Source organism: Macaca nemestrina, chromosome 4 (assembly GCF_043159975.1).
Source record: "Macaca nemestrina isolate mMacNem1 chromosome 4, mMacNem.hap1, whole genome shotgun sequence".
NCBI classification, from domain to species: Eukaryota; Metazoa; Chordata; class Mammalia; order Primates; family Cercopithecidae; genus Macaca; species Macaca nemestrina.
The window spans coordinates 9,150,132-9,175,462 of NC_092128.1; the positions used below are offsets into that span (position 1 = coordinate 9,150,132).

Genomic DNA, 25,331 nt, shown 5'->3' on the forward strand with positions numbered 1-25,331 from the left:
CAACCCAGGAAGAGGGCTCTTTGCAGGAGGAACAGGGAGAACTGGCCCAACAGAAACAATAAACATGAACATCACAGAAGACAAGTATCTCTTTTCCTGGCCTGGAGGGGGGATGAAGTCTCAGCTTCCAGGTGAAGGCTTCAAGGGATGGGCAAGCTAGTGTCAGTCATGACATGATGGTGGAAGAAGCCTTTGGTGATGGGGATGATGGAGCAGAGTCTATGGAAGACAGATGCGGAGTCTCAGAGACCCCAGTGGGTATCTGGGAGGGAGAGGCAGTGTGGGGGTGGATCAGGTGAGACTGTGGGATTTACAAGAGGGATGTCATGAGAGGTGGTGGTGTCGAGGGACAAATGGGGAGGCTTGGTCTCCTGAAGAGGAATGGAGACCATGGGGACATGCAACAGGATGAGCTAGTCTCTTGCAGCACAGTGGGCCTCTTTCGATTTTTGTCCCCAATACTTAGCTCAATAGTCTGGCTTCTAGCTAGCTGCTATCTCTGGCTTCACAGGGTAGGATAGGACTTTGGGGTGAATAAAACAAGGAAAGCAACTGGGAGGTGGGCAGAGTGGTGTTGTAAAAAAGGAGGTTGTAAAAAGGAGAGGGAGAAGCAGACATCAGCCCGCATGTAGCAGACTGTCCTCCACAGCTGAAATCACATTGGGTGGAGGAATATGACCTGGGACACTGGTGACGTCTAATACGGGAGGTCTTCAGGCTCCATTCAACCCTGTCCTGCTACAGATGGAACTGAGGCTCAGATATGGGAATGATTTGTCCAGGTTCACAAGTCATGGGGAATGCCATCTTGAGTCCATAGCAGATGTGCAGAGGTCTCCAGGAGACCCTCCATGGGTCCAGGCCAGGACTCAGGCCCACCCTCCCTCTTCCCTCTGAGCCCCAGGATAGAGACGATGCACAGTGACTTGTTGCCAGTGTCACTTTATTTGGAACATGCTAATGCCAAGTCATGGACCCCCAGTTGGGGGCAGGTGGGAGAGTGTGGGAGGACACAGTCAGTGCTGCTGAGTCCTATGATCACAAGAGGGACGGCTGTAGACTCAACCAGCGGAGCCTGTTAGTGCTTTGAGAAGTCACCTCCTAGGGGACACATGAGGGGGAGATGGGTTAGTAAGAGAAGCAGACTTGTCAGGCTGGTACCAGGAGAAAGCCCAGAGCCAACACCAGGCCTTCTACTGTGCTCCACCCAGGCGGCATTGGTGCCTCCCACCTGTTTCCCCTTCACCTGCCACACAGTGGGACCTCAGGTTATCATATGGCAGGTACTTAACAGAACTAGGCACCTGCCAGCCACTTCACATGCATGCCTTCACCAGGTCCACCCAACAAGCCTGCATAGCAGTGTTAGCCCTGCTTAAAAGATGAGGTCAGGGGGCTGGCCGCAGTGGCTCCTGCCTGTAACCCCAGCACTTTTGGAGGCCAAGGCAGGTGGATCACTTGAGCCCAGGAATTCAAGATCAGCCTGGGCAACTTGGTGAAACCCTGTCTCTACAAAGAAAAATTAGCCAGGCATGGTGGCTCACACCTGTGACCTGTGGTCCCAGCTACTCAGAAGGCTGAGGCGAAAGGATCATTTGAGCCCAGGAGTTCCAGGCTGCAGTGAGCCAAGACCACGCAACTGCACTCCAGCCTGGGTGACAGAGTGAGACCCCCTTCTCAAAAAAAAAAAAAAAAAAAAAAAAGATGAGGTCAGGGAGGCTGAGCAAGGAAACAGATGAGCCGGGGTTTGAACAAGGTACAGTTACTCCAGACACCCACACTTACACATGATAGGAGATGAAATGAACAAGAACACTGGGAAGAAGGAAAAACATGGACTAGAAGAACTCAACAAAGAATGATGGAACGAGGAGCTATGTGTGTGTTCCTGGGTCTAGTTCACAACACTGGGTCCTTGCCTAGGCTCCTTCCCCGTCCCCTCCCTGCCCGAAGCCCTGCCCAGACCCACCCTGGCAGGAGCTGCACTGGCAGCTGTGGATGACTGGCAGCACCACGGGCTCTGTGTGGCCACCCAGACAGCGCAGGTTCAGGATCCGCACAGGGCTCTCCGGGTCTAGACGGTAGCTGCAGCAGTCACACTGGCTCTGCAGGTATGGCTCCTGGGCGAGAGGGAGTGGGTGAACTAGGGCCAAATGGAGTTTCCTCCCCTCTTGGCCTTTCCCATTTTAGGCGGGGTGGGATGGCGGGAGGGCCAGAGCACACCCTCTTCCCTGAGCAGGGTGGCTGGGCCACGCAAGCCCCTTTTGCAAGAAGCCCACCTCCTTCACCCCCACTGTCTGAATATCCAACAACCTACAGGTTAAACGAATACTTTTAACGTGGCCATCAGTGCCTCCTGGCTGCAGGGGGAAAGACATACTTCTACCGCAAGGGGCTGAGTCTAGTTGGACAGAGACTTATATATGAAACTACAAATAAGTCAGTTCTAACTGCATAGTTCTGGTCCCAAATGCAAAGTGAGTTCTCCAAAGCAGATCCCTGTGCACTGTGGTTAAAGCACCTCTATCAGAGTCCTATGAACATATCATTTAATTTTATGTATAATTCTATTTATAATTTTACTTTGAAATGGGTAGTACATTCATACAATGCCAGGTTCAAAAACTGCCAGAGGTTATTCAGCAAAAAATTATCCCTCCAATTTCTATCCCACTATCAATTTCTTTCCTCAGGAAAAATAAAAATTAAAATTAAAAATTAAAAAAAAAAGCCTCTCTTAATTACTTTCTCTCTTTTCTTACTCTATGTTTTAAAAATTCTAAAAGTGTGAAAAAAATTTCAAAAGTGATTTGGGAAGGTATTTCCAGGAGGTCCAGGACGCACCTGGGGGAGCCGTAGAGTGGCTGAGGGTTAAGGGGCTGTGTCTTTGGGGACCAGGTAGGAAAGCATCCTTGTCTTCCAGGATGAGGTAAACCAGGTGGACTGAGGTGGGAGGGACGGCCGCAGAGCACTGCGAGGTGGGCCCAGGGGCAGGCAGTAATGGGAGTGGAGCTGGAGAGAGGACCCTGGCAGGAGGCAGCTCAGGTCACAGCTCATCAGGCTCAGGCTGAGGGGACTCAGGGTGGGCACAGAGCCCCTCGGATGATCCTAAGAAGGATCAGGGCTTCTGGGTCCACAGAGGGCAAACGCAGAGTGGAGCCTGCCCAAGACTCAGAGCCAGCCTGGCTCGGACAGCTTGTGGGAAATGTGTGCGGTGATCCTCTCTGTAGAAAGGGCGTTCCGGCAGAGCCCTCATGCTCTCATGCACCGTGTGATGAGTTCTAATTTCAGAGGTTAGCTTAGCTCCTCCATGCCTTTCTTTGCTGGGCTCCTGGCTCATTGCCTTGAGGGGCACAGTGGGCACACTCTGGGAATGGTGTGGGGCCACAGAAGACCTTTGTGGGAGGGGGTCAGGCACCTAGTAAAACCTCTGGGCCAACCCGCAGGTGCACACCACTGCCTTGGGGAAAGCTCCGACCATCCACCTCCCTGACTCCACTGTTATCTCCATGAGAAGCACCTTGTGCCTCATGGCCTCTGGCTGTGCCCAGGTCCCAGGCTCAGCGCAGCCCTCGACAGCCACTGGCCAATGCGACTCCCCTGGCCTGGACGGCAGGTCCCTGGCTCACCTCTGGCATGACATGGGTGCTGGACGGGCAGTACCCACTGCAGTAGCTCACTTCTACCTTGTCCAGGTAGCAGGTCCCTTTGGTGAAGTTTCGAAGCTCCGTGAGGAGCTGGCAGGAGGGCAACTGCTCCTCTGTGGGGAGGGGCATTGAGTGGCAGGAGGTGGGGGCAGGGCACAGGAGGCGGAGGTGACTGAGGGGACTGTGGGGGGGGTAGGCACAGAAGGTGGAGGTGACTGAGGGGACTGTGTGGAGGGCACAGGAGGAGAAGGTGACAGAGGGGACTGTGGTAGGACACAGGAGGAGGAGGGGAGGGGACTGGGGACTGTGGGGAGGGCACAGGGGGAGGAGGGGAATGAGGGGACTGTGGGGAGGGCACAGGAGGAGGAGGAGACTGTGGGAGGACACAGGAGGAGGAGGGGAGGGGACTGGGGACTGTGGGGAGGGCACAGGAGGAAGAGGGGACTGAGGGGACCGTGTTGGGAAGGCACAGGAGGTGGAGGGGACTGTAGGGGAGGAGGTGACTGGGGGACTGTAGGGGGAGGCACAGGAGGATGAGAGGACTGTGGGGGAAGGCACAGGAGGAGGAGGTGGCAGAGGGGATTGTGGGGGAGGGCACAGAAGGAGGAGGGGACTTGGGGAGAGGGGAGAGGAGGAGGAGGTGACTGAGGGGACTTGGTGGGGACAGAGCACAGGAGGAGGAGGTGACGAGGGGACTGTGGGGGGGACAGGGCACAGGAGGAGGAGGTGACTGAGGGGACTGTGGGAAGAGGGGCAGGGCCTGGGTCTGAGGGGAACACGCGGGGTGGGGCAGCAGGTGCTGTGATATGTGCTGGGGTGTTCACTCCTCAAATCCCCATGGCGGGTCGGCCTGGGGGAGGCAGGCAGCAGGCAGGCACCTGCCAGGCTGAAAAGGCCAGGTGTGGGGCGGCAGAGGAGAAGGGTCTAGACTAGGGAGAGGCACCCCACAATGTGCCCAGGTTCCCTCCATACCCAGAGCCTCCCTGCGGCAAGAGGGACAGCAGCTCCCTGGCTCCAGCACCATCTCCTCGCCCTGCAGAGAGAGAGCCCCAAGGTGGTCCTGACACCTGGAGTCCGGCCTGCCCTCCCCAGAGGAGGGTCCCAGGAAGGAGCCTGAGGAACCAGGAGGGTAGTAGGGCTGCAGGGGCTACCTGAGCACAGGTGAGGGGGGAACCACCCCGGAGAGTAGCAGGGATGCAGGGAGTACCTGAGCACAGGTGAGCGGGGAGCAGCGCTGGGTGCAGACAGGCCTCCCACTGAGGCAGAGGCAGCTCTCACAGGCCTCCTGCCATTCAGATCCAGGCTGGGGAGAGTAGGGGAGAGCCTCCTCTTGGTCTCTGCCAACTTGTAGCTTTTTCTCTCTTTTTTTTTTAATTTTTAATTTTTATTTATTTATTTATTTATTTTTGAGACAGAGTCTCGCTCTGTCGCCAGGCTGGAGTGCAGTGGCGTAATCTCAGCTCACTGCAAGCTCCACCACCCCAGTTCAAGTGATTCTCCTGCCTCAGCCTCCCGAGTAGCTGGGACTACAGGCACGCACCACCACTCCCAGCTAATTTTTGTATTTTTAGTAGAGATGGGGTTTTACCATGTTGGCCAGAATGGTCTTGATCTCTTGACCTCATGATCCGCCTACCTTGGCCTCCCAAAGTGCTGGGATTACAGGCGTGAGCCACCGCGCCCAGCTCCAACTTGTAGACTTTTCTATAATAGTATTCCTGATCCCCAAGCCCAGACTGTGAGTGCCTAGCTGGGGCACTGGGCTTAGATGGAGTCAGGCAACAAGAGACCCCGGAGGGAGATGAATTGTTGGGGCCAGAGACAGTCCAAGGGGAGAGGGGAGCCCTGCTGGCCGCTGCAGGGCCTGGAGCAGGGGGAGGAGCCAGTGGAGTTACAGACAGATGGGGAGGCTTGAGGTCAGGAATGGGTGGGTGGCAGCAGAGGGGGTTCTGTGTCTCACCAGGTGGGGATGCCCGAGGTGCCAGCACTCGCAGAGGTCTTCGGGGACGCAGGGGCCTGCCTGGCTGCGGAAGTGCCCAGGCTGGCACACACAGCCCGAGGCTCGAGCCGAACTGCAGTTACTCCAGGTCTCTGTGGCATTCATATCCTGGCACGTCTGCTCGCAGAGCCCCAGCTCCCCCGGGGCCACCTGCTGCCACATTTCTCCAGGGGGGCACTCTGCCAGGGAAGACCATCCAACCCACCTTTCCAGTCAGCCCTGGATCCAGCCTCGATTCCGCCCCTCCCAAGCTGAGCACCCTCATGTCCCCGTCCTGCCTTCTGAGCCGCAGTAGCCTCCAACCACACCTCCTGATCTTTCTTATCCGCCCACTCAAACACTAGCTGGACCCAGGCCAGGTCTCACCTCCTTCAGAAAAGCCTCCCTGACCAATCCTGTCCACCCAGCCTCTATTCTCGGCACTGACGTCTCACCCTCTGGGGCGCTGCCTGCTTGTCAGAGGCCTGGAGACTGTCCCGTCTCTGCCTGTTCTAGGGGGTGGTCTGCCTGGAGGCTGGCCATGCTGCGCTGCATTCACAGAGCCCAGCGTGGCAGAGCTGGGCACACGGTGGGTGGGCCCTTGGTCTTGATCAGACTGGGGCAACACTGCACTGCACAGGGCAAATGCTACTGCCCAGGGGCTGCCAGGCCAGGCCCCTCATTTCTGCTCACCCCTCCAGACCTCAGTTTCCTCACTGGCAGGGAAAGAACCTTCCACTTCCTGGCGTCACTCGCAGCCCTGGCTCTGTGTACACCGTGTGCCGGGGAATGCTCCACAAGTGGGGCAGACCACACTGAGTGCCCAGGGAGCCCTGGGCAGGGGCTGCTGGGTCTCCGGTTAGAGAGAGGCCAGTGTGGACAGACAGGGGAGAGCTTCTTGAAGCTCTGTCTAGGCTGTGAGCAGGGCCCTCCTCTCCTCCTCAGTGCCAGTCCCGGGCCTTGACTTTGGAGGTGCAGAGGGCATGGACGGCCACATCTCACCCTGACAGTCAATAAGGGAACAGCTGAAGGCTCCACCATGGCAGACACTGGGAAGACAGAAGCACACTCAGATGCCTCCCATGCCCTCCTCCCCACCCTTCCTCATCCCTGCTCCCCACCCCAGGGCCAGGCCCTCACCAGCGGGTGCAGTTCCGGGTGAGCACAGTCCCTGGGGGCAGCTCCTGGGCCTGCTCTTCCAGGGTCAGGGTGAGGCCCCAGGGCAGAGAATGCTGGGTGCAGGGGCAGGCAGTGGGAGGCATGCACGTGCCATTGTGCAGCAGCTGCAGCGAGGCAGGTTCAGTGACACTCAGACCACCGCCTCTTCCCTCCCCACCTGCCGGCTTCCCCCACAGGGAGTCAGGACACAGCACCCAATACCCACCTGCCCTCCAGGGCAGCCACAGCCAGGCTGGCAGGGCTCCTGCACACAGATGGCACCAGGCTGCAGATGCCAGCAGAGGCGCGGGCATGAGGTGGCACAGGCGCTAAGCACCTGGCCAGGGGGGCACTCTGTGGGGTGCACACAGATAGGGAGATGGGAGGGACCCAGCAACTCCAGTCCCAGGGAGGGGGCTGCCCTGAGTCCGACCTCCTCTCCCCACACCTACCCCCCACGGCTGGGGCAGGGCCTGGGCTCGGCAGCAATGGAGGGGTCAGTCACCTGCCGCCCAGGGCACTCACCAGGGCAGAGCTGCAGGTTACACTCCTGCCGTTGCTCCGTGTCCTGGGCCTGGCATGGTGCCATCCCAGGACCTCCCTCGCAGCTCCGATGTCGCTCCATAGTGCCCCCACCACAGGGGGCCGAGCAACTGCTCCAGGCTGACCAAGGCCCAAGGACTGGACACCCCTGGTGTGGGCACACCAGGGACCCGTTGACACAGGTGCTGTGGACAGGGGTAAGCACAAAGGGCTCCAGTCAGGGTGAACAGAACCCTTGCTCCCCAGCAATGCCAACGAAGGCTGACCTGCCCCGTGCCTCCACCCAAAGCTCCCTTAGCCCGGGCGGGGCTGCAGCCATACCAGTTTTGGCAGTCCAGCTGCACCACCTGGGCCGGGGCCAGCTCCCAAGAGGCATTGGCACTAGGGAGGCCACAGCGGCAAGAGGAGATCGGCACACAGTGCCCATCCTGAACCAGCTGGCCAGGGGGACAGCGGCAGCCTAGGGATGTGGGTAAAGAGGCCGAACAAAATTGGGTGCTCAGGAAGGGCTTACCCAATGGATCCTCCCCCGGCAACCAGATCGAGTCCAAAGCCTGGTTTCCACAGTACCTCCACTGCCCATGCACAGTAAAGGGCTGCTCTAGCCTGTGTGGGCACCACTCAGTAACCCTGACAGCCACCTGAGCATCCACATGGAACAGTGGCCCTGAGTGACGCTCACTCCTTGCAGGACTCAGAGCTGGCTGCTGAAAGTGACCACTTTCCTGCCCCGCCACTCATGACCCAGCAGTCTGAACTTCCCCCACCCCTGCCCGAGATCACACACTCTCTGGGAGCAGGAGGCAGTTGGGGGAGGCCCAGGCTTTCCGGGAACTCCCAGCCAGGTGGTGGGACCTGCTGGCTACCTGGGCGGCAGGGTCCCTGTAGACACTGAACGCGGTCCCAGAGGTCGGCACAGCTGCGTGGGCACTGGCTGGCACAGTCGAGGGTGAATACAGTGTTTCGGGCCTCGCAGCTCTCACCTGAGGACCAGATGATAGGAGTACGTGTTGGGGACACTTATGGCTCCCCGCTTCTACTGCATGGCTCTGGGGTAGAGCCAACTCTCCCCTCAGGTTTGATCTCAGATGTTCCTGTCCCAGACCCTCCTCTGAATGCGGGGATGGGAGTTACCTGGGCAGGGCCCTCTGTTGCAGCTTTCTGTCTGAGCCCATGGCCCCTGGCAGCCTCCTCCAGTGGGGGCCTCTGTCCCTCTCCAGCGTAGCCTGAACCCCCCACTGCAGGGCACCTGGCAGGGGCTCCATGGCCCCCACAGACTCCACTGGCATGAGTCTGGGGAAGGCACAATGGAGTCAGTACCCAGGCCCATCTCCAGCCTTCCCCTCAAGCCTTGAGCTTTGTTGCTGCAAATGCTCCGGCTGGCCTTAAAGCCCTCTAGGCCCTCCCGCTCCTCTTTCTAGCTGCTGCCCGGACCCCACCCCAGCTTCAAATCCTGCAGGCCCTAGAGGCAAGCAGGAGGGGCAGCAGATCAATGCGCTCTATAGCCTAGCCCCTTCCACAAGGTTCCCCCAACCCGCACTCCAGGCCCCTCCTGTCCTGTGACTTCTGCCTCTCCCCATTACCAGGGCAGGCTCCAGGGTCAGGGCAGAGGCGCTGCTGGCGGAGGGGTGCAGTGCAGAGGTGAGGGGCTCCAGTCCAGGGCCTCCCTGTCACAGGATCCAGACAGAGCCGGTGGCGGTGCTGCTCTGAAGCCAGCAGCGGGGCCGAGGTGGGAGAGAGGCTGGTTGGGTCCTGGAGCCAGCGCTCCTCTAGGGCAGTTCTGGAGGCAGAGGCCAGGGCGCTGGGCGGCAGGCAGGGCCCACAGGGCGACCACTCGGACCACTCACTCAGAGGCAGAAGACCTGGAAGGGCAGGGTGTGGGTGCCCTTCCCAGTGACCGCCCCCCAGCCCAGAGACCCTGGGGACAGGCAGGCGGGGCTCAGGGTCATGACCAGGAAGTGCTGGAAACAGGAAGGCTGAGGGTGGTGTGGGTGCAGGGTAGGGTGACCCACCATCCCTGTTTGCCTGGGACTGTCCCCGTCTTAGCACTGAAAGTTCTGCATCCCAGAAGCCCCCTAGTCCCAAGCAATGGGGACAGTTGTCTCCATAGGTCAGGGTTACCTTGACAGCCCTGGCTGGTGCAGTGCAGCTCCCCACGCCGGCATTCACTGCGGGAGGGGGTGGTCAGGGTAGACTAAGGGAGGCAGGAGCCAGCCCAGGACCTTCCGGGCCGGGGGGGGGAGGCCATGCAAGGGTAACCTGAGCCCTAGGCACATTTGGGGCAAGATAAGGGAGCTGCAAACTCTGGCATCTCATGGTCCTGTGTCCTGAGGCTGGACTGGGCCCCCCAGGCCTCCCTGCCCTATTCCCTGGCCCCAACACTCTGTCTCCCTTCCTCCATCACTCACCACTCCTTACACCCCACTCCTTCCCCCATCACTCACCACTCCTTACAGCCCAGCTGCAGGCGGTCCCCAGGGGCCAGGGTTATCCTGGCTCCCGCTGCTGAGGTATGCCAGCAGTTACACTGCTCCAGGGGAATGCAGCCCCCAGCCTGCTCCAGCAGCCCCTGGGTGGAAGGAGAGACGGGACAGTGATCATCGTGTCATCCCAGCACCCAGCACTGTGCCCTGCCTGCAGCAGGTGCAGATGTATGATGCCGAGTGAACGGCAAGCTGGGAGGAGGCACCAAGTTCCAAGGAGTTTGAAGGAGGTGGGGTCACCATAGACATCACAGAGAGGAGGAGGAGTGGGAGTGTGGGCAGAGGACCCCCTTTTTCTTGGGAGTTGCCCCAGCTCCCAGCTCTCACCTTGGGGCAGTAGCAGCCCGGCTGGCAGGGCGGCAGGTCCTGGCAGAGCTGATGGCTCAGGTGTGTGGCACAGAGCCCAACACAGGGGGAGCCGCAGGCATGGAACTCAAAGGGAGGCGTGCAGCTGTCCTCTGGGGGAGATGCGGGAGAGGCAGGCTGGTGGGGGAACAGCCCAGAGACACCACTCCCAAAGCCCAGAGAACATGCTGCATGGTTCCACTGAGGCCCCTTGGGGTCACCTGGCAAGAGTACAAGATGCCCACCCTCCACATGTCAGAACAAACCAGTGTTCCCCATCTGGCACCCACTCAGCTCCTGTGGGCACCTCCAGGGAAGATCAGGATGGGTTGGGCCTTGGAGAGCCAGGAAGATGCCTGGAGGAGGCAGCTGAGGAGGGGGCTGCAGGAGTGAGGGGCCTGGCAGGAGTGAGGGGCCTGGCAGGTGCTCCAGAGATTGGCAAATGGGAGACAGAGGGGCAGAGATGGAGGGCAGGAGGGCAGCTGCAGCAGGAGGCGGGCAAGACACCCTCCTAGAGGGCAGCTACACGGGCCAAAGTCACAGGCGGGCTGGCAACTGCAGGGTGGACAAATTGTGGTGAGGGATTGGGGGTGCAGCTGTGACGGAGTATCTGGGGAGAACAGGGGAGTGGCTGGGTTCGAGGGCAGGCATGGGTGCAGGCACAGGTGCAGGCAGCCACTTTGAGGTCTTGGGGTCATTACATTGGCTGTGAGGGGAGCAGGGAGTTCCAACAGGGACCCTTGGTGGCTGCTGCCCTGCTCAGCTCCCTGTTTTCTTGCTCCTGGAGCCTCACCAGAACAGTTGCCGATAAGGCAAGGCCGGAAGTGGCCATCCAGCCGCGTGCAGGGGGCGCCTGCCCTGGCCCCTTGGGACGCCGGGCCCTGGTGTCGGTAGCGCTGCTGCACCAGCACCTGGCAAGAGCAGCGCGTCCAGCTGCTCCAGCTGCTCCACACACACTCCTCTAGGGACCAGAGGGGTGTGTCAGCCCCCTTCTCCCCTGCCTGCCCTCTCACCCCAACCCTGCTGACACCCTCCACAGGAAACAGGCAAGAGGGGCCTGAAAGGCTGGGCTGGCTGGACGCCCTCTCACCCCACAAGGAGGGCCCCAAGGGAAGAGATGGTGGGAAGACGACAGGAACTGAGCAAAATATGGGGGCACAGACAGGGCAGGCTTATTTGAAGGGATCATCCGGGAACTAGAAAAATATTTATTTTCTGAATCTCCCAAGGTAGGAAAAGTGGAGAGGTGATTTCACTTCCCCTGCACACTCACCCGGGCAGGGCCCTGGGTAGCAGCCCTGGGTGTCCAGGTGGAGAAAGGTGCCATTGCAGGTGGGGTCCGCCTTGGCTATCAGGCAGGGGCAGGACCCAGAGCGAGAGGCCAGGCCCAGGCCACAGCTGCGGGAACAGGGCCCCCACGGGCCCCAGGAGCAGGCCTCCAGCAGCCCTGGGCAAGGCTGCTGCCCACAAGGCTGGGTCTGGGTGTCAGGGCCCAGGCAGGGTAGGCTCCCATGGTGAGGGGCTGCGGCCCTGCAGGCCCGGGTTCGGACCTGGTTTCCACCTCCACAGGAGACAGGGCAGTCAGACCAGGAGGACCACAGCGTCCAGGCCTCAGGCACTGTGGGAGGGCACAGGTGAGGTCAGAGGAGGTGGAGGGAGCCAAGGCCAGAGGACTGGGTGGGGACCTGCATGGTGGCCCAGGGAATGGCAGTTAAGTAAGGTGGGAGAAAATGAGACCCAGAGCACATGGCAGACAAGGCGTGAGGCTAGAAGCATGGCTGAGGCAGGGATCCGGAGGCAGCCCAGACCTGCACACTCTGTGTCTTCGCAGATCACACCCTCCGGGGTGCAGGAGCTGGGAAAGAGCCAGGACTCAGGACGCTGCTCTCCGGCAGGGCGGTCCCAGCCCCGCTCCCTGCCCTGCACTCACCACTGCTGGCACTCCCCGTGCAGCCAGCTGTCCCCCAGGGCGCGGGGGTGAGTGCCCTGCAGGCACAGGGGTGGGCACAAGGGCTGAGGACAGCGCTGGCTCTGGGACTGTTCCTCCCGACACTCTGGGGCCCACGAGCCCGACGTGGAGGACCTGGGTGGGGCCAGGAGGTGAGAGATGGCCCAGGCCCCTCATCACTTGTCTGTCTTCTGGTGAGACACCCTGACGGGACACCTCAGGGTGTGCATGGAGACAGCTAAGGAAAAGCCAGGGCAACCAGGGACAGAGCTGGCCCAGGGTCTGGGGTGGTGCTGTTGCTGGTGAGAGCGGGACCCAGGAACTCTCTGTCAGGAGGGAGACTGCGCCTTGCAGAGTGAGGCCCTGGGTGGCAGAGGGGACCTCTAGCCCTGCCAGCCCCATACCGGAAGCGGCTCTGCTGCCCTCCGGGCCCACATGAGTGGCTGCAGGGACTCCAGGCCGACCAGCGGCTCCAGGCACAATGGGTGGGAGGCGGGCAGGGCTGAGCCGTGCAGAAGAGCCGCCCAGCTTGGCATGAGCAGTTGTTGCAGGCATCCTGGTGCTGGCTCCCCGGGGCCCAAATGTGGCCCTGGGCATCGGTGCAGTCACAGTGCCCAATTGGCACGCAGCCGCCATCCTGCTCCAGAGACCCTGTGGGGCAAGGGCTGGAGCTGACACCCCTGGCCCCACCCACACCTTCCCACTCAGCCACCCTGATACTCCTGAAGGACAGGGCAGCACCTACCCTTTGGGCAGCGGCAGCCCTTCTGGCAGACCTGGTCGTCCTGACACACAATTCCCTCCTGGAGGTCTGAGCAGCGGCGGGGGCAGCGGTTGGCACAGGTGACCACCTCCATGCCTGCTGGGCAGCCGGCCTCTAAGCAGATGGGGGGGCCCAGAGTCAGGAGGGCCCAGGGCTCAGAAACCCTCCCTCTTCCCTGCTGGGGACTCCCTACATCCATGAAGCTACAGGACCCATCCCATCCCCCACGTTGGTGCCCACTGAAACACAGAAGACTCAGGAAGACTCTGGGATTGGGACATTCTAGGTAGACAGTGAGTGCCTCTCACCTCCTGTGAGTTCTCAGCACCTACCCTGGTACCCAGTAAACGTTTGCGGAGGTGGACTACATTTGTGGGTCTCAAAAGCCAACAGTGTCACCTGGAGCCTCTTTTGTGTCCCCCCAGAGGGTGGGTGGGGACAGAGGAGGGGAGCCCTGGGGGAACCCATGCCACAGGCCTGGTGAGCTGGGGAGGGCCAATTAAAGCAGCTGAAGCTTGGGGGTGACAGGAGGTGGCGCAGGTTCAGCTACAGCCACTGGCTCCATCCACCACCCACAAGTGCCACGCCCGCTCCTGACAGGGCCACTGTCAAAGCCTCCAAAACTCGTGACAGGACTGGATGGCTCTTTCCCACCTTGGGGGTGGGAAAGCCGAGAGGAGGAGCTCCTGTTGGTTGGGGTGGCCGGGGTGGATCTTTGGGCCTTGGCACAGACAACAGACGCACTCAGGGTATCCTTGCCCAATGCCAGGCCCAGCCATCCACCCAGAGGGCTCAGTTTCCAAACTGGCCCATGAGGTAGCAGCCGGGCCCCATGCAGAGTGGAGCCCAATAGGGGTGGGACAGGACTGTCACCACTGACATACCACAAGGCGTGGGATTGCAGAGCCGGGCCTGGTGCCACTCCCCAGCACAGGGGGCACCCCCGTTCTTGGGTGGGGGGCTCGAGCAGCTGCGGCTTCTCAGGGATTGGCCTCCCCCACAGCTGCGGTCACACCAGGACCAGGGACTCCAGCGTGACCAGCCCCCGGGTACTGTGTGGGAAAGAGAACGGCCACCTGAGGGGTCGGCTCAGGCAGGGGCCCCCACCTCTCCCACGAGCCCAGGTCAGGATCTGGTGCGAGAGACGGAAGTGCACGCAGGTAGGCTGGGTGCCTAGGAGGGGGCACTGATGCCAGGGGCCTTCCAGGGGCAGAGCCTAGGGTACGCCCTGGTCTCCCCCAGCTGCCTCACCTGGGCAGGCTCGCAGGTTACAGAAGCGGCGCTCTTGGTAGGCGGTAAGGATGTCGGGGCACCAGTGCCCGCTGGGCCCAGGGGGACGATATGCCCGCAGGCGGCGCTGCTGACCCACCCCGCAGCTGCGGGAGCAAGGTTCCCACGGGGCCCAGGAGGTCCAGGAACAGTTCCCAGCCCCACAGCCAGGGCCAGGGCACAGGGGCAGCTCTGTGACACAAAGCGGAGCTGGAGCCAGTCCCGGCTGCACGACACCTGCCCAGCCTTTCCCCTCTGCTCCCAGCTTAAGGATAGAACTCCACCACCCAGGCTTAAGGGTAGAACTCCACCACCCAGGCTTAAGGGTAGAACTCTACCACCCAGGCCAGCCTCGTCCAGAGCTCTGGGCTCTCCGTCTGGATCTGACATTGACTACTGTGCGGCTTTGACAACTGGGCCTCAGTATCCCCTTTTCTCATCGGGGACAGTAATCCCAGACTCACAGGGCTGCAGAGAGATTTGGGTGGGACCTTGGGGTGGCTGGAGAGTTCAGCACACACACAAGAGAACAAGGGATGTGCTGGAAGTTGGGCTCCCCAGCAGCTGCTGAGGTTGGCAAAGAGGACCCAGAGCCCGGAGTCAGCCACTGAATTGAAATGAGATGTCAACACTAGAAACCAATGATTACTTGAGAGGTATTAGATGTTGGAACTTGGGGGTTACAATGAGTTGTCTGAGGGTGGTGGCTGGGGTCAGAGGTTGAGGCTGGAAGGTGCACCTGTGCACGAGGGCAGGTTGCAGGGGCGCTCCTGTAATGGGTCACCCATGGTGCAGTTAGCCAGGCAGAGGCGGGTGCGGCTGCGCCATGCAGGGCGAGCAGGGTCCGTGCAGCTTCCGGAGCAGGGGGACCAGGAGGACCACGGGCCCCAGCCACCTGGGGGAGGGAGTGGGGAGGGCGCCTCCTGGGATGAGTCGGCCCTGAGCTTCAGCCTCTCCAGGAAGCAGGGGAGGGGGAAAGGGTCCCTGGGCTTGCTCTTCCCACAGGGAGGCCATGAGGCAGAGGTGCAGGGAGTCTGGAGCTACCTGGAAGGCCTGTCACTGGCTCCACCGTGGACCCTTCAGCCCCTGTGCCAAAGGAAACCCCGTTCAGAAATGTTTTTGTACCCACAGTGCACCAGGACCCCGCCTAAGGCTGGCAGCTGGCACTGTGGGCTCAGAGCTATCTAGTCCAGCCCTCCTCAGCTTGAGCTCCTGTGGACACCCAGGCCCCAAGCACAGCACTTCACTGCAGGATCAAGGCCTTTGCTCAAGCCGTTCCTTTCCTTCCAATACTGGTCAAAGTTCCCTCCCTCCCTCAAAACCCCTCAGATACTGCCTCCTCCAAGAAGACCTCCTAGATGTTTGTCCAGTGCCATCCTGACCCCAGCCCTGCCCACCACCTTCCTGTTATCCTTACCAGGGCAGTCTGGGCTGGGGCAGTACTCAAGGCCCTGGCGGGGCCCACGGCAGCCCTGACCACTGGGGACGGGCATGGGGAGCACACACTGGCGGCTGCGGGTGCGGGTGCCCAGCCCACCACAGGAGCGGGAGCATGGGCCCCACGGGCTCCAGGGACCGAAACCACCACCGGCCTCGAAGCAGTCCTCCAGGGAGCAAGACAGCGTCCCATGTGCACAGGAGCTGGGGGAAGAGCCAGGTTAACCCAGCCCAGGTGGGGTCAGAGGGCAGACTGGGGTTCCTGGTCTCTTACCCTCTAACCCCTCCCTCCACTGAAAATCTCCTTGACCCTCACCATCCCCCTCACCAGTTGCCGCAGCTTGTATGAAGTGTCTGACCCGAGCCGAGCTCATCTCCAGGCCCAAGGGACTGACCAGGGTCAGCTCTGGCGGCTCCCAGCTCCTGCAGTAGCCAGACTGTCAGCACACAAGGGCACTCCTGGGGAAGTGGGGCAGAGCAGACAGCATTATAGCACAGGCCACCCACCCAGGGCCGGGCATATCCCCTGGAGAGACTTGGGGAGGGTCAGTGTGAGGACCCAGAAGAGGGCTTCAGGCTCCAGGAAAGCATTTCCAGGAGCAGGGGCTGTTCACCCACGTCAGGGAAATGAGCACACCATGAGAGGGGCATGGCCTGGGCTTGGCCTGAGCTGGCTTCCCCACACAGAGTGCCCAGCAGGACACAAGGAGGCGCCAACACAGGCCCTCACAGACTCAGATGTGGTGGGGGGGCAGAAAGAGCCTCAGCCAGGAATCGAGATGTTAGGTTTGGGTCTGGCTCTGCTGCTGTGTGTGACCTTGGTGTGTCCCCTCCCCTCTCTGGGTCTCACTGTCACCATCTCTAGGTCTAGGAGGTGAGACCAGGTAAGTAGCAGCTCTGGTCCCTCCTGGCTATGGCATCCTGGAACTCTGGCTCAGGGGTGGCCACTGGGCAGCCGGCCTTAGGATTAGGAAAGGGATCCCTGTGTGCCCGCTGGGCTCAGCAGAGCAGAGCTGGCCCCGGCTGCCGCTGGGATGCACAGCGGGGGACCAGCTGAGGCCAAGGGGAGTGAAGGTGAGGGGCACTGTTCCCACAAGTGTGTGATAGGCAAGAGAGGAGCGGTGAAGACCCATGCCCCACAGTGGAGGACAGGAAGGTGAGGCTGGGCCAGTGAGGTTGGGGGACATGAGAACCTGGCAGGAAACTGCCCCTCCCTGCCAGGATGAGGGGTCAGTGGGAAACACAGGGGCGTGTGAGAGCCCCGGCAGGGTTGGGAGATGTGCCGGTCAGGAGCAGAGGCCAGGCAAGTCCAGAGGCGGCAGGTGTCCCCCATTCCCGGGGAACCAGGGACCCCGGGAGTCTGCGTCTAAGTCTGCCTGCCCCCGACGCTGTCAGCAGAGGCCTCAGGTGGCCTCACCAGCCTGTATTCTGCGTAGGGGCCTGCCCAGGGGCGACAGGGTCTGCAAAAGTGACAGACATGACAGAGGGGACAGGTAAAGGGAGGGCAGGGAGGACAAGGAGCGGTGGACAGGTTCTGACCTGCACACAGGCCAGGCGGTGCTGGAAGGTGCCCTCGGGGCAGTGGCAGCCCTCCTCGCAGCCCTCAGAGAAGCAGCCCACCTGCTGCGTGATGTGGGTGCAGGAGAAGGGGCATCCCTCGCTGGGCTGGCACTCGCGGTACAGGCGGCCAGCCGGGCAACCTGCCTCTGAGGCAGCAGACACATCAGCACCTGCTCCAGCCCCGGCCCTCACTGCCCACCTCAGGGAGCGCCTTTCACCTGCCCATCCCCCTGCCATAGGCACTGCCCCCTCCCACAGGCTCCCACAGTCTGGCTGAGTCCTCCTTCACTTGTCCATCGATGGTGGGAGGGCACTGGGGGACAGGTGGGAGTGAGGAGGGAAAGGCCAAAAGGCAACCATGAGTCAGGGTCAAAGGCCAGGATGGGACTCAAAGGTCAGAGGGGGGTTAGGTCCCGGGCTGGCGCTCACCTCTGCAGACCTGCGTGCTGCATGTGCGGCTCTGGCGGGCAGGCCCTGGGCAGGGAGGACGGGCACAGCGCCGGGAGCGCAGCTGCTCCCCACCCCCACACGAAACACTGCAGTCTTCCCAAGGGCCCCAAGAGCTCCACTCCCCAGGGTCCGGGCAGCCGGGCACCTCCTGGCATTGCAGGATGCCTGCCACACAGGTGCTGGGGACAAGGGAGGGACTTCAGAGACAGGACCAGCCCCGTGCCCTGAGGGCTCCCCTCCTGGGCTCTACGCGCCTCCCTGTCCCCACTTTTCTTGGCTTACCAGTTGTCGCACGGCCCAGTGATCACCTCTCCTGGTTCCAGGCTCTCCCAGGAGCTAAACCTAGACCCTGCTGACCGACTCTGGTTCTCAGGGATCCCTGAGGGCACAGGAGTGGGGGGTGGGGGCTCCAGACAGCTCAGCTCCCCCCATCCATCCTTTCTCCCACCCCATGGCCTTCTACTCCCCACCCTCTTGCCTCTACCACATGGCACCCTATGTCCTGAACAAGGGAGGTAGACGCTCCAACCAGACAGCCCTGGGTTTGGGGGTGGGGGGTGGGGTGGGTTGAGGGACACAAAAGCCTAGAGAGCTGGTAATTGCTCATTTTTGTCCTGCAGCCCCAGGCTGGGCCCCCGGGGAAGTGGCACAGGGGCTGGACAGGTGGCACTGCAGTGCTGGGGCCTGGGGGAGAGGGGAGGCACTCACCCATGGCTCCAGGCTGGTACTGGCAGCGGCAGCGGGCCAGGGGCACGCACAGCCCATCCTGGGAGAGCTGGCCCAAGGGGCACCCACAGCTGGGCTGGCAGCCCGCAGAGCCTGGCTGGCACACACTCCCAGGGGACAGGTCCTGGCAGGAGCGGGGGCAGGGCTGCCCACAGGGGTGCAGGCTCTGGCCACCCCCACAGTCTATGCAGGAAGAAAGCAGAGAGGGTGGTCATGGAAGGGCATCCTGAGGGATCTGCAGACCTCCTGCCATGCCTATCCCCCACTCGGGCCCGCCGCCTAGACCAGGTCCATGACTGATGGCCTGGGAACTGTCCCTTGAGAGAGTAACATGATATGTGTGGAGATCAGAGGCCAGAGTCAGCATCTCCCTAGACTTAGAGGCGCCCTCCCAGACCTTACTGAAGCCTGACCTGTGCACCGGGTGGAATTGTCCTGGCAAGGGCGACTCTGCGTGTGGCTCCCAGGGCAAGGCCTCCCTCCCTCAGGGGTGGGGGGCTGGCTGCATGCCCGGCTCCGGTGGGACTGCCCCAAGCACGTGTCGCAGGAAGACCATGGCCCCCATGGGCCCCAGGCTCCGTCCACTGTGCCAGGAAGACAGATCACCGGCATTAGGAGGCCCAGGAGGCCCCAGGTCAGCGGGGTTGGAGCAGGGGTTTAGGGCCTTTTGCGGGAGGGACGTAGGCCTCGTGGGGCATCACACCTGGGCACATGGCAGAGCTGGGGCAGGCCTCCCTCTGATGCTGGGCCCCTGCCTCCCCAGTCTCCCCGGTGCATGGGGCACCCCCATGCTGAGGAGTGGGGCAGGTGCAGGCCCTGGAGCGGCTCCTGGTCTGGCCCCTGCAGGGCTGGGAGCACAGTGTCCACTCTGACCATGGGCACCAGCCTCCGGGCACTGTGAGGAGAACGGAGGGCACTGGGGTGCAACCCGTCCCTTCCCCGGTCCCAGGCCCCCCTCTTTGCCTCCCTCCAAGCTGGGCACATACCTGGGCAGGGCAGGTCTGTGCAGTTCAGCCTCCCCTCCAGGCAGGTGCTAGGCAGGGGGTGCGGACACAGAAGGAAGAGGCAGCAGCTCAGTCCCACCCCAAACCCTAACCCTGCACCCCCCCACTGCCTCTCCCCTCCCCTCATCCTTATGATTGATCCTCAGTGTTCTTCCAGACAGTGCCCCATCCATTGTTCTCCCAGCTCTCCAGTGCCTCCCCATCCTGTTCCCTGTCCCACTTAGTTGGCCCTCTCGGGGTCACCAGCTGATGCCTTCTCTTGACGAAGGACTACAGGTACCCGGGAGCCAACTGTGTGGTCAGATGGGTTGTGAATGCCATATCTGTCACTCCTCCTGCCCAGGCTCCTCCTGCCCAGACCCCTCTTGCCCCTGAGCACACGCCCGGCCCCTGCAGACACACAGGCTTAGCTTCAGCTTCCTCGCCTATCAGACACGGGTCATGGTGCCTGCCCACATCTGCTCAGGGATTGTGGGGGGCAAATGTGACCATCCGCGGAGACTCCGGAGAGCTCAAGAGCATGGGATGAAGTGGGGCGACTCCTGCTGGCATCCCTGCCTCCCGCCACGGCGGGGGCCCCTTACCAGTGGTTGCAGCCGTCAGGCCTTGCCAGCTGAGCACCCGGATGGTGCCGCTGCCCGGTCAGCAGGTCCAGGCAGTCACAGTGACCCGGCTGCACGCAGATGGCCCCGTTGGAACTCAGTACCTGGCCTGGTGGGCAGTAGCAGCCAGGCTGGCAGTGCCACACGCAGTGCTGGGGGACAGTAAGTGGGGGGCCATCAGCAGAAAAAGGAAAGCTATACGGGGAAGACAACGGAACAAGGGGCTGGGGAGGAAAGTATGACAGAGGCCTCACATTTTAAACACAGAGTACACCTTGTGGTGCCAATGAGAAAGGCAGGAAGGGGACCCAGCCTTGTAGTTTCCACTGGAGTCTCTGGGTTGGCCCCTCCCTGGGGGTGGAGGGGAGGGAGGAGCAGCTGAGCAGGTTCCCTTTGGCTCCCTGGGGCAGGGATTTGGAGCTAGGTGTTCCCAAATGTAAAACCCCAATTCCAGCAGGTGACCTGGACTGATGGCCTGGGACCTGGGGCATGTCCCAGACCTCTCTAGAACTTGGGGAGCTGGCTGGGCAAGGGGGCAGTTTGGGAAGGAGCTGGGAGGTCCTGGGGCGGCTGGGGGCAGGCACTGCCTGCAACGACCTTCTCTTCTCCTCTCTGTCCCCATCTCCCTTAGCCCCTCCACACCCAAGGCCTCGAAGCCCTACCTCATTCTTCATGGCCCCTACTGTGTCCATTCTTTCCTGCATGTCCGTCTTGCTCAGCCCAAAATGTGGGCTCCGTGGTGACCCTATGTTTGCTTCCCTTTGTGTCCAGGGTGCCTGGGTGGGCACACAGTGGACACCCACTCCCCCACCCACGCACACATGCAGATCTAAACACCAACGTGCTCATGAGGTTCGAGATGATTTCCCCCTTCCTTCGTGTTTATGCCATTTCTGTCATAATTGTCTGATCTATAGACAAGGGCTGTCGGGTGAGGCTGGCTCTCTGTGGGGCGAGGCTGGTGTCTCTCTGGGATGGGCTGGCATGCTCTGGCATGCTCTGGCATGAACTGAAGCCAGAGCCCCCACCCATGCCCACCTGTGCTGGGCTGTCCAGGCCCCAGCAAAAGAGGCCATGAGCCCAAAGCCATGCCCTGCCCTCCCGCAAAGTGGGCCTTGGGTCAGGTGGCAGTACCAAGGGAGCTGGGACTCACCACTAGGTCATCACAGGAGCGAGGGCATGGAGGGCCACAGGGACTATACTCTGCCCCTTCAATGGCGGTGCAGTTGGTCACTGAGGGCAGACAGGATGGGCTAAGAGCTGTGTGGGGTCATCCACCCTGGCCTGTCTCCCTGGAATGCTTCCTCTAACTCCCCTTCCTCCGTCCCTGATCCCCACCCCCATCCCTGGCAGGTACCTGGGCAGGGCAGAGCCTGGCAGGCCTCCCCCTGGGCCCGTGGCCCCTCGCAGTAATCCCCCAGGCCCTGGGGTGGGGGCTGGTCACAGGCCCGGGTCCGGCTCCGCAGGCCTCCCCCACAGCTCCGGCTACAGTGGGACCATGTTCCCCATGGACCCCATCCCCCAGCTCCTGGGGGGACAGCACAGGAAGGAGTGAGGAGGAGCTTAGCTGGGGCCAGGGGGCAGTTGATACAAGGCAGCAGCATCCACAGCGCACAGTGGGCACCACCCTGGGCTCCGCAGGAGGGTCCAGGTGGGCAGGGCAGGCAGGCACTCACGATCACACCCTGGCAGGAGACATGGCTCCTCCTCAGCCTCGGGGCCTGGGCAGAGAGGTGTGTGGGTGGCTGGCAGGGACAGCGGAGCCACAGTGGATGGCGCTGCACTGGGGGACCTGGCACAGAACCGGTGCCGATGGCGTCGGGCAGGGCCACAGGAGGCTGAACACTGGCTCCAAGGGGTCCAGGGTGACCACGTGGGTTCACCTAGGGGATGCCCAGGAGGCAGACAGGCAGGAGGGGGATAGGCACAAGCTGGACAGGCTGAAGATGGAGCATGGTGCCCCTGCTCCCCACCTCTCCTGATGGCTTTCCTCGCCCAGTCTCAGCCCTGGCCTGCTCCTGCAGCCGAGGGATGGGGGAGCTGGGGTGCAAGTCAGAAGTGGGGATGCTTCCTTACCCTCCACACAAGGCCAGGAGCTGCAGTTGGCGATAAGCCCGGAGACACAGGAGCTGTGGGGAGCAGCAGAGGGTCAGGTGGTCCATGGGCTGCATTGTGGCCCCCCAAACCCTCAAGTTCAAGTCCTAGCCCCAGTCGCTGGGAATGGGAGCTTATTTGGAGATGAGGTCTGTACAGAGGTGATTGGGTTAAAAGGAGGTCACTGAGGTGGCCCTAGTTTTAATGCATCTTGTGTCCTTTATAAGAAGAGAAAATGTGGGAAGATGACGTGAAGAGACAGGGAGAAGGCCACCTATAGGTCAAGGAGTGCCAAGGATTTCCGGCAAACTCCCAGAAGAGGAGAGAGGCCTTGAACAGTCTCCCTTGCAGCCCTCAGAAGGAGCCTACCCGCCAACACCATGGTCCTGGGCTTCCAGGATCTGTGAGACCATCAGGGGCTGCTGCTCAAGCCCCCCAGTGCATGGCACTCGGTGGCAGCAGCCCCAGGAGGCTCACACAGGGTGGGAGAGGGAAGACAGATGGGGGACAGGGGAAGGGAGGGGTACAGGCAGGTGCAGCCTTAGAGGGCTGGACGACTGTGCCGAGGGGCTGGGGGTGGGGGGCACGTGTGTCTCTGTCCCCAACTGGAGCCAAAGTCCCTGCCTCTGAGGACGGACAGTCACAGGGCCATAATGAGGTGGGGGCGGTGTCTCACCAGTTTTCACATGGACGAACCACAGTGCTGCCTGGAGGGTAGAGGTGCCCCTCGTGGGCACAAGGGCAGTCCTGGGTGGGCACACACACATTGTTCTGGAATCGAAACCCTCTATCATCTTCTGGCTCCAATGGGCTGGGCCTGGGCTCCCCACCCCTGGTCAGAGCCCGCATGCAATCCTCAAGCTCCCCCTTAAAAGCCACCCACCCTCCTTCCACAGACATGCAGCTCTCCCCACTGCCCTCCTGCCAGGCAAATGCGGACCATCGGCTTGGGGGCCATGGGGGGATGGACCCTCCAATTTCTAGGAGAAAAAGACCATCTCAAATTGCAGGACATGAGACTGAACGGTCGAATCCCTGTGAAGTCAGCCATGAAAACATGAACTGTGCAATTTGTACAGCAATGGTAGGAAAAGACACACTTTCATCAACAAAATAAAAACAGAAAAACGTGGTGCACAGGCAGACTGGACAGAAGTCCTTCAGATTTAAAATAAACAGCCGCCTTGTGGCACACGATTTACTGAAGTTTACGGGCCAGGGCCTGGGAAGCACTTTCCCTGCGCCATCTCACTGACTCCTATGACTGGCTGTAATTTTACCCTAATTTACAAAGGAAGGAACTGAGGCATGGGAATACTACCCCCAAGCTTGCTGGGCTACTAGTAAAAGAGCCTGATTTGAACTCAGATATGATTACAACATGTCCCTTAACCACACCCTGTGACTCACCCCACGGCTTTGTTCAATCCCACCATGCAGCCAGCATTTCCTAGCCCCAATTGCCACCACCCTCTGACTAGAGTGGCCACCTCTCTGCTCTCCAATCTCAGATCTTCAAGTGCAGGACCACCTCCTCCAGGAAGGCTGCCATGCCTCCCTACTCTCCACACCCTCCAATCTCTGATGTTCAAGTCAGGACCACCTCCTACAGGGAGCCCTCCATGGCTGACCTAGCCTACTCCACAATGTGCAAAGCTCACTTCCTGCCCATCTGATGGCTTCATCTTCATTTTAGGGGCTCTGGGTCTGGTTTCCCCAGACTAGATGCTTCTTGAGGGCAGAGACTACTCCTTCCCCACAGAACCGCTCAGCCAGAGACTAAACATACAGTAGGTGCTCGATAAATAACTGGTGATAACATAGTGCACAGAGCACTTGAGCAGGGACAATTCACAAAGACCTTCTAGACCTATTACCATTTTTCACCAGTGAAGAAACAGAGGTGGGTGGTCCATGGGCTGCATTGTGGCCCCCCAAACCCTCAAGTTCAAGTCCTAGCCCCAGTCGCTGGGAATGGGAGCTTATTTGGAGATGAGGTCTGTACAGAGGTGATTGGGTTAAAAGGAGGTCACTGAGGTGGCCCTAGTTTTAATGCATCTTGTGTCCTTTATAAGAAGAGAAAATGTGGGAAGATGACGTGAAGAGACAGGGAGAAGGCCACCTATAGGTCAAGGAGTGCCAAGGATTTCCGGCAAACTCCCAGAAGAGGAGAGAGGTCTTGAACAGTCTCCCTTGCAGCCCTCAGAAGGAGCCTACCCACCAACACCATGGTCCTGGGCTTCCAGGATCTGTGAGACCATCAGGGGCTGCTGCTCAAGCCCCCCAGTGCATGGCACTCGGTGGCAGCAGCCCCAGGAGGCTCACACAGGTGGGGAGAGGGAAGACAGATGGGGGACAGGGGGAGGGAGGGGAGAGGGATGAGACCTGCCCAGGATCTCAGGCACTCAGTGACAGCAGCCCCAGGAGGCTCACACAGGTGGGGAGAGTCAAGACAGATGGCGGACAGGGGGAGGGAGATGGGAGAGGGATGGGACCTGCCCAGGATCCCCTGCTGGTTCCTGCCGGAGCTGAGTTATGGTCCATGAGTTCAGTACCCTTTCCTCAACCTTGCAGGGTCTCCCTGTCTCCAGCCCCATACCCTTTGTTCTTCGCTGTCCAGATCCTGCCTGTCCCTTCCCTGCCACCCCACGGTCCCCAAGCTGTGCGGAGGCCTCGCTGGGGCCAGGCACGGGGACACTCACCAGCAGGAGCATCCCAGAGGGGCAGTGGCAGCCAGGGTGGCAGGTCTTGTTAGTCCCTCTTGAAGTGCTGAGCTCTGCACAGGAGGCAGGGCCCTGGGCACAGTCCAGCCACTGCTTGCCCCTGGGACACACGCCAGGCACTGGCCCTGGGGACATAGAAGTTGACAGCCCAGCCCCAGAGCACTCAGCTCTCCCCTGAGCTCCCAACCTGGGAGAGGCACCAGCTCTGGGTATGCGTGGGGTGGTCATGGGGGCCGCACAACGGCTGAGGGACAGGGCTGTGCTGGGGTGGCGGACAGGGGGTCGACAGTGCCCTGGGTTGGTAAGAATGAGAACTGGAGGGTCCCCAGGGCAGCTCTCACCTGTGCAGGGCTGCAGGCCACAGGTGGAGAACTCCATGGGGCTGTGCAGGCCACTGCCCCGGGTGCGGTTCCTGTAGCCACCACCGCAGGGCACGGAGCACGGAGACCAAGGGCCCCATTCCCCACCAGGACCTGGGGGTGGTACCCAGGTCACCACAGGCCCTGCCTCTCGTGCCCACCTCACCTTCTCCTCCTCCCACCCAGACACCCGTGGGATCCCTCCACCGCTTCACCTGTAGTGTCATATCCTACCTAAGGTG

At 61.1% G+C, this 25,331-nt stretch overlaps 1 protein-coding gene across 1 annotated transcript in view; it reads right to left on the reverse strand.

Annotated features, from left to right (window-relative positions):
* Window positions 1–613: 613 nt before the first annotated feature.
* SSPO (SCO-spondin) overlaps window positions 614–25,331 on the reverse strand; it is a 59,308-nt gene continuing 34,590 nt past the window's right edge. The window contains 44 exon segments of the mRNA XM_071094274.1: window positions 614–1,101; window positions 1,970–2,120; window positions 3,630–3,760; window positions 4,620–4,680; window positions 4,855–4,950; window positions 5,608–5,825; window positions 6,628–6,674; window positions 6,766–6,908; window positions 7,010–7,137; window positions 7,309–7,511; window positions 7,648–7,786; window positions 8,193–8,309; window positions 8,461–8,619; window positions 8,910–9,188; window positions 9,448–9,494; window positions 9,771–9,895; window positions 10,137–10,267; window positions 10,948–11,115; window positions 11,428–11,772; window positions 11,963–12,009; window positions 12,085–12,237; window positions 12,507–12,753; window positions 12,848–12,979; window positions 13,750–13,917; window positions 14,117–14,326; window positions 14,874–15,029; window positions 15,179–15,220; window positions 15,552–15,775; window positions 15,900–16,030; window positions 17,111–17,277; window positions 17,561–17,760; window positions 17,864–17,960; window positions 18,290–18,490; window positions 18,721–18,891; window positions 19,011–19,202; window positions 19,294–19,340; window positions 19,896–20,065; window positions 21,067–21,146; window positions 21,271–21,441; window positions 21,590–21,796; window positions 21,990–22,042; window positions 22,684–22,778; window positions 24,710–24,855; window positions 25,072–25,203. Coding sequence (XP_070950375.1) covers window positions 1,079–1,101; window positions 1,970–2,120; window positions 3,630–3,760; window positions 4,620–4,680; window positions 4,855–4,950; window positions 5,608–5,825; window positions 6,628–6,674; window positions 6,766–6,908; window positions 7,010–7,137; window positions 7,309–7,511; window positions 7,648–7,786; window positions 8,193–8,309; window positions 8,461–8,619; window positions 8,910–9,188; window positions 9,448–9,494; window positions 9,771–9,895; window positions 10,137–10,267; window positions 10,948–11,115; window positions 11,428–11,772; window positions 11,963–12,009; window positions 12,085–12,237; window positions 12,507–12,753; window positions 12,848–12,979; window positions 13,750–13,917; window positions 14,117–14,326; window positions 14,874–15,029; window positions 15,179–15,220; window positions 15,552–15,775; window positions 15,900–16,030; window positions 17,111–17,277; window positions 17,561–17,760; window positions 17,864–17,960; window positions 18,290–18,490; window positions 18,721–18,891; window positions 19,011–19,202; window positions 19,294–19,340; window positions 19,896–20,065; window positions 21,067–21,146; window positions 21,271–21,441; window positions 21,590–21,796; window positions 21,990–22,042; window positions 22,684–22,778; window positions 24,710–24,855; window positions 25,072–25,203 — 6,350 coding nt within the window. The 3' untranslated portion in view covers window positions 614–1,078.